The following is a 9,430-nucleotide window of genomic DNA, read 5'->3' as shown; positions in this document are numbered from 1 at the left end:
TCGATAACGACGATAACGCGCTAGTAATCCGCGGGGAATTGCGAAAAATAGTCGGAGAAACTATCGCCCAAGCTACGCAGGATCCCAAAGCTATACAAACCAAATCCTAGGCTCAAGTTACATCTACGCCGCACGGCAGCGATCCTATTACCTAGCAACCGAAAATTATCGTCCTAGCCCGCCGAAACCGCGAAGTGGTAATCAAAAGCGTAAATCAATCCAACGACATCCAAAAAAAGAGGCCAGCAGATATCGTGCAAAGCGTCAATACGGCAATCGGGCATAGCGAGGCTATCGCAGCGAGGAAACTACCTAGCGGCGATGTCGTCCTTACCTTCAAAAACGAGGCGAAGAAACATACAGAAAATAATAGATGAGTTTTAAACGCCTTCAGAACCAACGCGTAGCTTACTTGCAGAGAACTCGCAGTTATCGCGAAAAGGGTCCCAGCGAAGAAGCTACGGGATACCCACGACGAAGCCGCGTTACTACGTAGCTTACTCGCAGATAAATATAACCCGAGAGAGATTTCGAAATATAAACGTAGCTTACCGAAAAATCCCGAAGCACGCTACGCCTCCCTTATCCTGCATGCGAGCTCCGTCCAAACTGCGAAGAACTTATACAACAACGGCTTAATATAGGATTCCGAGATCTTCAACTGCGAACCGTATAACGCCAACCTCCGCATTTAATAGTGTTACCGCTGTTACGGCTACGGCTACGTAGCTAAGTATTATCGGAAGCAGCAGCGATATGGCTATTGTTTTATAGTAGCACACCTTAAAGGAGACCAAGAGTGCCCCCAGAGAGGACCACGAGGCAGGAAACGTTGTATTAATTGCGGCAGGGAACACACGGCGTGGGATCGCGGCTGCCCCGTAGCGATCTAGCAGAGAGAACGCGTGAGAAAAGCTTATGCCCACCGGCTTCGCCAATTCGAAATCCGTGGCACCGGCGACAGCTCGGCAGGAACAGGGCGTTTATCACCACTGACGACACTCCCTACCAGCGATAGAGAAGGGTATACAGTAGTTTCGCGGAAGAGAGGCCGCCCGCGATTCGATTCGACAGCGAGCAGTTAAAACAAAGAGACACGCTCGCAAAGCCGGCGCGGCACCGTCGCTCCCTTACTAACGCAGGATACTATTATAGTTTTATAATTATAAGCTTACGAATAGTATACTAAAACGTTATAGTATTAAAGGTAATAACGGCACTTGCCTTAACTAATTAAAAGGAGTACGATATATTAGCACTATAAAAAGTATGGACGAACCCCCGTACGTAAACCGCGTATTGCCTAGAGACAGCTAGGTATCAAGTAATTTACGGCGAGGGCCGAGCAGCTATCTATATATATAAACGCCTCGATATCGCCAAGCTGGAAATTAAGGCAGGCCTCGATTGGGCTGCCGTTACGATACCGAGGGGAAAAAGTAGCCGCTTTACTGTATAGTCTATATATTCGCTAATCTAAAAAACTTTTCGATAGCGGAGCCCTTTAAGCGACCTCGATGCGATCTCGTACCCCGGGCGACATTTGCTCGTCGAAGACTTTAATACACACTATCCGCTCTAAAACGTACATAGCAAGAAATCGTACGAAGCAAACAACCTTCTTGCCTTTACGAACCAATAAAACCTAAAGCTAGCCACGCTATATAGAGAAATCACGAAACAACGCCACGGACAAAGAAATTCCACGCTAGACCTGGCCTGGGTAACACGAGGAACGACAATTTTATATGAAGGAGACCCTGGCTTAGAAGGTTTTGACTACAGGGCACAGGTTATCCGCGTCGAACTAAAAGCCAACTCGCTACGAGGTAGTAAAACGAAAGCAGAGGGATAGAACTGAACGATGTTAAATAAGGGGCTGGCACGGGCGGAAGCCGGAGCACGTTTAACCGATATCGCCGAGCCAATAAGCCCGGAAGAGCTGGATTAAGCTGTCGATAACCTTATAGGCGACCTACGAAAGATTGCCGACATAGCAGCCTCAAAAAAGACCCCCTATACTGGTAAAAGTACGCCCTGGTGGTCACCGGAGGTCCAAGAAACGTAGACTATAACGAAACAACGATACCGAGCTTATCTCGCGGTACCCTCGCAATACACTTAGAATTAATATACCGAGTCGAAAACGAACCTAGAGAAAATCGTTTAAATAGCGAAAACGAAAAGCTAGCGCCACGCAATCGCCGCTACCTCCCACGATTCTAAAACACTTTGGTCGCTCGAACAATAGGCCCGACTACGGAGCTGGACGCCACCACAAACAGCGGGAATCCCAGAATTACGACGTAACGAAAGAGCTGCTAACAAAGCGCAAAGCTACGACGAGAAAACTACGCTCTTTTCGAAAAGGTTTTTCCTTAACCTAGAAGCCGACCTTACGGACTTAAATACCGTACCGAACTACGCCCCTAGCCTTACCCCTATCGAGGCAGAGGTAACGGCTGAGGAGATAAGAGATATTATTAAGTAAACGGAACCCTGGAAGGCTCTAGGGGAAGACTTTTTACTTCCTGGTTTCCTTAAAGCGTATGGGGAACCCCTTTTTCGGACGTTAGCCGGCTTGGCGACAGCGAGCTTCCGGCTTGCCTACTTCCTCAAACGTTTCCGTACGGCAAAGGTTATCGTGATCCCAAAGCCAAATAAAACAGTAACCGAAAAGCAGACACCTGGTGAATGGAGACCTATTTTATTACTCAGTACGGTCGGGAAGGTAATAGAGACAGCTATAAACCGGCGAATTACCGGAATAGCCGAGGAGTACTCGCTTTTACCTAAAAGCTAAATGGGGAACCGGACGCAGCGGTCTACCGAGCTGGCTATTCGACTAGTTACCGACGTCGTCCGTACAACGTGGCAATAAAAGGGCGTCGCTTCCCTCCTCTAGCTCGATATTAAAAGCGCTTTCGATACAGTTAACCATAAAAGACTAATTACTACACTCCGCGAAAAGGGACTGCCGGATTAGGTCTGCCGATGGGTCGAGAGCTTTATTACGGACAGATCGGTCCACCTTTATTTCGACGGTAAGTCGTTAAGGAGGATCCAGCTCCGCGCTGGTATTCCGCAAGGCTCCCCGCTATCACCGATCCTCTTTATTTTCTATATCGCTACATTATACGAGGAGTTAAAAGTGTACGAGCAGCTTATTATTGTCGAATTCGCGGATAATACGAATCTTATTGCCGTAAGGCCAGACTACGTTACGAATTACCGAAACTTAAAAAGAGCCTAGGAAACTTATAACCGTTAGGCACGCACAAAAGGGATAGAGTTCGAACCTAAAAAGAGCGAGCTTATCTATTTTATTAAAACGCGAAAAGCTTATACGCTATAAGTACGCTTCGGAGACGCTGTTATAGCGCCGGTAACCTTTGCGAGATTCCTCGGCGTCTGGCTCTATCGGAAGCTATAATAGAAGGACCACATCTTAAAAATTAAAGCGAAAATGGCAACTCAGACATTAATTCTTACTAAGCTCGCAGCGTCAGCTTGGGAATGTTCGGTATGAAAAGCAAAGGAGTTTTATACGAAGGTAATACGTAGCGTATTCGCGTACGAAGCGTCGGCTTGGCATAGAGTAGGCGATACCGAAAAAGGCCAGCCCTTAACCTTATAACAATCCAGAACTCCTATTTCCGGACTGTGATAGGGGCATATAAAGCGACCCTCTAATACTATTTAAAAACTAAAGCGGCAGTTCCCCCCTCGACTTTTATCTAAGTGCGAGGGTAGTTAGCTTCGAAATACGCACGGAGACTACCGGGAAGCTACAACTTCTACGCGGCGCCTGTATAAAAACGGCAGAGATTATCAATAAAAAACGTAGCGCAAGGAGAAAAAGACAAAAGAAACCCTAAGGGGCCACTAACGAAACCCCCACGACTTTATGGCTAAGCGACGCTCAATTGACGTTAGCCAGATAATGGTTAAATGGTTAAACGGTCGAATAAGCGCTTAAAGAGAAATGGGAACAAAGATGGTTCTATGCCGTTACTTCGACGCGAGGCCGCCGCGAATTAGTTGTAAAGTCGCCGCCAAACTAGGGAGCGTGCCGTCGTTACGACGATATGCTTAAGCACGAAGTATCGGTCCTAATATAAGCACGTACTGGAAGAATAGGGCTTAAGTCGTTCCTGTTTATTTGTCGGGTTCCAAACGTCCCAACGCCGCTATGTAACTACGGTAAAGAACGGGAGACAGCCGAACACCTGATCCTATACTGCAAAAACTTCGAGGGAAGACAAGAGTAGTTAGTAAAACAGTTAGCACTTAGTCCGCTGCGAACTCGCCGCGATCTAGCGGCGCTTATTATAGAAAAAGATACGGCGAAGGTTATCGCAAAGTAGCTTTTACGGACCGGTCGACTGCCGCGGTATAAATTAGCAATGGAGATTAGGGGACCACCCGAACCTAAATAATTTCTCTTCAGGCCCTAAAGCAAGGGTTACTAGGCTGGTGGGTGAGAACCAGTATGGTAACGTCGAGCACGTGAGGTAGATTTTACGATATTGGCAGCGTGTATTTTTAGTCCAGCTTCGGCACGGTTTATTACACGAGGAACTAGGTAGATGTACCGAAGGCCTTCGGTATACGGCGTACTATTAATAATAATAATAATTATAAAACTATAATAATATTTTACATTAATAAGGGAATAACGGTGCCGCGCCGGCTTTATAAACGTATCTTTTTATTTTAACTGTTTATTATCGAATCGAATCGCGGGCGGTTTTTTTCCGCGAAATTATTATATACCTTTTTTTATCGCTAATAAAAAACGTTATCGGTAATAATAAACGCCTTATTCTTACCGAGCTATCGCCGGTATTATAAACTTCGAATTAACAAGGCCGGTAAATATAAACTTTTTTTACGCGTTCTCTCTACTAAATCGCTACGGGGCAGCCGCGATCCTACGCCGTGTATTTTTTACCGCAATTAACGTAACGTTTCTTACCTCGTAGTCCTCTTTAAAGGCATTTTTAGTTTCCCTTAAAATATACTACTATAAAATAATAGCTACATCGCTACTATTTCCGATAATACTTAATTATATAACCGTAGCTATAATAACGATAATACTATTAAATATAAAGGCTAGCGTTATACGGTTTATAATCGAAAATCTCGGAATTTTATATTAAGCCGTTATTATATAAATCCTTTACAGCTTAAACGGAGCTCGTATATAAAATAAAAAAAGCGTAACGTGTTTCGAGATTCTTTAATAAGCTACGCTTATATTTCGAGATTTTTCTCGGGTTATATTTATTTACGAATAAATTACGTAATAACGCAGCTTTATTATAAATATCCCGTAATTTTTTTATTAAAACTTTTTTCGTAATAACTACGAGTTTTTTATAAATAAGCTACGCGTTAATCTCGAAAGCGTTTAAAACTTATCCATTATTTTTTATATATTTTTTCGCTTCGTTTTTAAAAATAAAAACGATATCGCCGCTAAATAGTTTCCTCGTTATAATAGTCTCGCTATACCCGATTACTATATTAACGTTTTATACGATATTTATTAGTTTTTTCTTTTAAATATCGTTAAATTAATTTACGCTTTTAATTATTATTTCGCGGTTTCGACGGGTTAAAACGATAACTTTTAATTATTAAATAATAAGATTATTATTATACGGCGTAAATATAATTTAAGCCTAAAACTTAATTTATATAATTTTAAAATCCTACGTAATTTAAACGATAACTTTTCCGATTATCTTTCGTAATTCCCCGCGGGTTACCGGCGCGTTATTATCGTCGTCGAAATACGGTTATAGTTCGGTCGTTTCGGTATAAAGTTCTCTAATTATTTAAAAAAAAATTTTACGTTTACTATTAAAAGCTATTAAATTAGCGATTAGTTTCTTTAAATACTTTAATTTTTTTTCGATACCTTTTCTCGAGCTATTTTTGCTATTAAAACGCATTTAAAGCGTTTAAAATCTTTAATTATACGCCGCGACGTTGCTTCGCGGGTAATATTAACTTTACGCGAGTCCGGCGCGACCGGTATTAATAACCATCGGATTATTTATCGGATTATCTATACCGTAACGCCTTAACTACGTCCCTTCGATAAAGGTTCGGCTAGGTTAATTCGACCTCGTAAATTTAAATAATAAGGTTTATTTTCGATTATTCGATAATTCGACCGAGTTATCGATAATTTCAATATAATAATATCTCTTGCTTTCCTGGGGAGCAAATTTAAAAAAGGACGTGGGCTCGACGACTTTGGCCATCACAAAGCCCTCACCTTAAGAACTCTGCGCAGCATCTAGGTAAGAAGCCAGAACCCTGCAGCATAATCTGCTCCTTTTCAAACGGCTACCAAGCCAGCTACGCTGAAGACACGAAACATGTATAAAGGCAGGTGTAAACATATATTAATTACGCCAAATGGGCGCTCTTTAATACGCCGAGTCCAATAACTATTACATGATTTTCTCAATGCCATGAGCCGGGCCACTAGCCAAGCCTCGATATAGTATGGGAAATCAGTCAAACCCATGAGAACGAAGGCCCCTCAGCAATCCACCTGCTTCCCACGGCACTGGCTACCACGAGCTGGAGACTTGGTGCAATCAATCGAACCACAGGGCTGTCTTCACTCGTCCCGCCATCACCACTCCAGCCTTTTCTCCCTCTCAACCACACTCTTCCACAGTTGATGAATCCCCCTCATACGAACTCTGACTCTCCCCAACTGAAATCTGCTCCTGTTCGTATGGGGCGTTCCCCTGGGTTCCGTTTTCGTTGGTCTCAATCTCCAGCTGCCACCTCCATGCCCGGAGAGCCAGCATGATAGCAGGCGAGAACTTGAAGCCGTCCCAATCAAGGCAGTCATCTGCATCTGAAGACGTATAACAAAACTTTTGTCCGAAGAGTGACTCATGATGTACCTTCCATTCTCGCCTGATGCCGAGAATTGACGAGAAACTCAATGTCTCGAGCTCATTGAGTGTGTCTGTCGCCAATTTCCCCAACTCGTCTCGAAGTGCGCGTGCTCTGATCGCTCTCGGCTTGTCGCGGACAGCTACGGCGAGGGCATGTGCGGCCTTTAGGAGTTTGTCGTATTCGTCAGCATCCAACGACTGGCCCCCGAAATGACTACATTCATTCCTTAGAAACGTGCAGTCCGTTAGTGCGCTTGAAACACCAGGGTAGTCGTAAAGTGAATCGCCGTTGGTGGTTTCGAAGTCGAGATAAGCATCGACCATCACGCGTTCGAGGCGGACTTCCTGCTTTCCGCCAGGAAATCTTCGCTTTTGAAGCCCGGGTAGAGGCTGCTTGGCGAAGTCGTAAAACGCCGCCTTGGCGATGTCATGGGCTTCTGTCGCAGGAGAATGGAGACAGGGGGTCGCCCCTTGACGCGCCTAGCGCGCTACGCAAGACATTTCATTTGTGTATTTATTAGCACGGTAGCACCTTTCTCTTTTGTCCTTTCTTTCTTTCCTTTAGACAGCACTTTAGCACTCAATATACCATCCGAACGCTCTCTGCCGTGCGATAGCTTCGGTCAAGAGGTTCCAGCCGATAATGGACGGGATCTCGATACATCTCGATGTCACATTTTCCCAGACGGGACCGTAGAGCCGCGTCATTGCGGCTAAGGCTTCATACCTGTTGATAGGACCAGGTTTCGTCTCTGGAATATGCGCCGGCAATGTTGCCTCCTGGTGGTCGTTGCTAGTAACTGTTGAGCCTTCCCACTCGGTGGACTCTGGTGTGCTAGACCTCCGTGTTCTCGGGTTTGCTCTGTGCACCTTCAGCCGTACCTTCTCGTAGGACGACTGGGTGGGGCGGTGAGAGCTATGAATCCAGTGCCATCTATCACCCGGATCTAGCCCAGTTCGATGCGTAACATCGACGAGTTTCGCATCATCGAAGGCGTAAATCCTCCCGCTGTTGCCCTTGCACAATGTGGGCGGGGGCGGCTTGGTTGTCACGATCGGCTCTGCTGGTTTGGTCCGGTTGTTCGAAGCAGCGGTTGGCCGAAGATAGGACGGTGTTGATATCTGCTTGGCGATGGCAGCACTGCTTGATCTACTTGGTTTGTTTGAACACTTCGACGTCTTCCTCGACTGCCTTCTCAGAGAGTCAATCTCGAGTTTGGCTTTGACAAGCTCTTCGTTGAGATGCTTGACTTCGGCCTCCAGACGCTCATTCTTCTCCTTCTCAAGACCCAGCAGATGGGCTGCTGGCGCGATGTAGCAAACCATCGTAATCTTCTCGTGGCATAAGGTGATGAGGAGAAGAGAGTTCTTTTGCTGAAAAGGGCTGTGTTTTGTTGTGGTTGGTTCCCTGGTCGATCTGGGTTGTGATGAAAAGAAATTGTTCTTGGGAAGAGGTAACAAAAATCAAGGCGCGTGTGTCGAACCTTTGGCGATGAAGTAACGAAAAAAATGTGATCTGTCGAGTTGCCTAATTTTTAGAGGACTGTCAACAGTCCTTGAGCACGTACGGGTTACGGTGTGCTCACTTGCGAATTGCAAAGTCCGTTTAAATTGAATTGAAGCCCAGGCTGAACTGAATTATACAATGGGCGGTCACGCACATGGCTCCAGCATCGTCCGACAAGACAAAACAGGTCCAAATTAAAGACTAAAAATTGGAATAATAACGGTGAAGGTCATATAAAATTTCAGAGTGGTGATCTTTGGACAGTCATTTGGTTTCGTCTCTGAGTCCTCAGTTCCGGCATGGTTATCGCACGCCGAAATCATGCATCACCACATGTATACGTGAAGAGCAAGCATGACGACGGGAATGACCCGATGCCCCTCAGCTGTAGTGTCAGATTCTCTAAGAGCACGAGCTAGAGAGTCACGGAGGGAAGCCCATGGTGTATAGAACTTGAAACTCGGGAGGATATTCTCCCAGAAGGACTCGGTTTTCATGCACCTAATGGACTACCATTCGTCGAGACGTATGTCGTTCTATGTGCAACATATACGAACGTCCCGTCCTCGTGGGTTTACTCTCTGTCGTTGCTGCCACCTTAACAGCCGTGGCGGGTGTGGTTTGGAGGGTGAGCTCGGTCCTGGTGATCTGGACCAATTGGCGGACGCAGCGGTCGCGAGAAGATGCGATAATGATGCCACGCGGTTTTCTCAAGCCTGAGTTGAGCAACTTCCTCTTTCGTGTGCTCGACCTTGGCTCCCTCACGGCCCAACTGCTGAGCCGCCGAAGTAAGATAACAGAAGCCTGATGAGTGCTTGAACCATAATCCTATAGTAGGCTGCATATTCTGATCTCTCCTTGCTTGCGATGTCTATAGCTGAAGAATGGTTCGATGATAGCGGGCAGCCGGCGGGATTATATACCGATCAAAGAGAATCAGTGCCATATGGCTAGACCATAGATAAACAGGGATAAACAAACAGGGAAACCT

General features: G+C 45.5%; 1 protein-coding gene across 1 annotated transcript; it reads right to left on the bottom strand.

The window, feature by feature from the left end:
- Positions 1-6,683: 6,683 nt before the first annotated feature.
- Positions 6,684-8,258, bottom strand: PG986_002743 (uncharacterized protein; the record flags this gene model as incomplete). The annotated part of the gene is made up of 2 exons (XM_066838965.1): positions 6,684-7,296; positions 7,660-8,258. 2 exons carry the CDS (start codon positions 8,256-8,258, stop codon positions 6,684-6,686), a joined length of 1,212 nt encoding a protein of 403 aa, XP_066704029.1.
- Positions 8,259-9,430: the final 1,172 nt, after the last annotated feature.

Source organism: Apiospora aurea (assembly GCF_038362705.1).
Source record: "Apiospora aurea strain CBS 24483 chromosome Unknown utg000002l_segment0_segment0, whole genome shotgun sequence".
NCBI lineage: Eukaryota > Fungi > Ascomycota > Sordariomycetes > Amphisphaeriales > Apiosporaceae > Apiospora > Apiospora aurea.
Note: the sequence above shows the minus strand (reverse complement) of the source record. Positions and strands in the feature narration are given on the sequence as shown.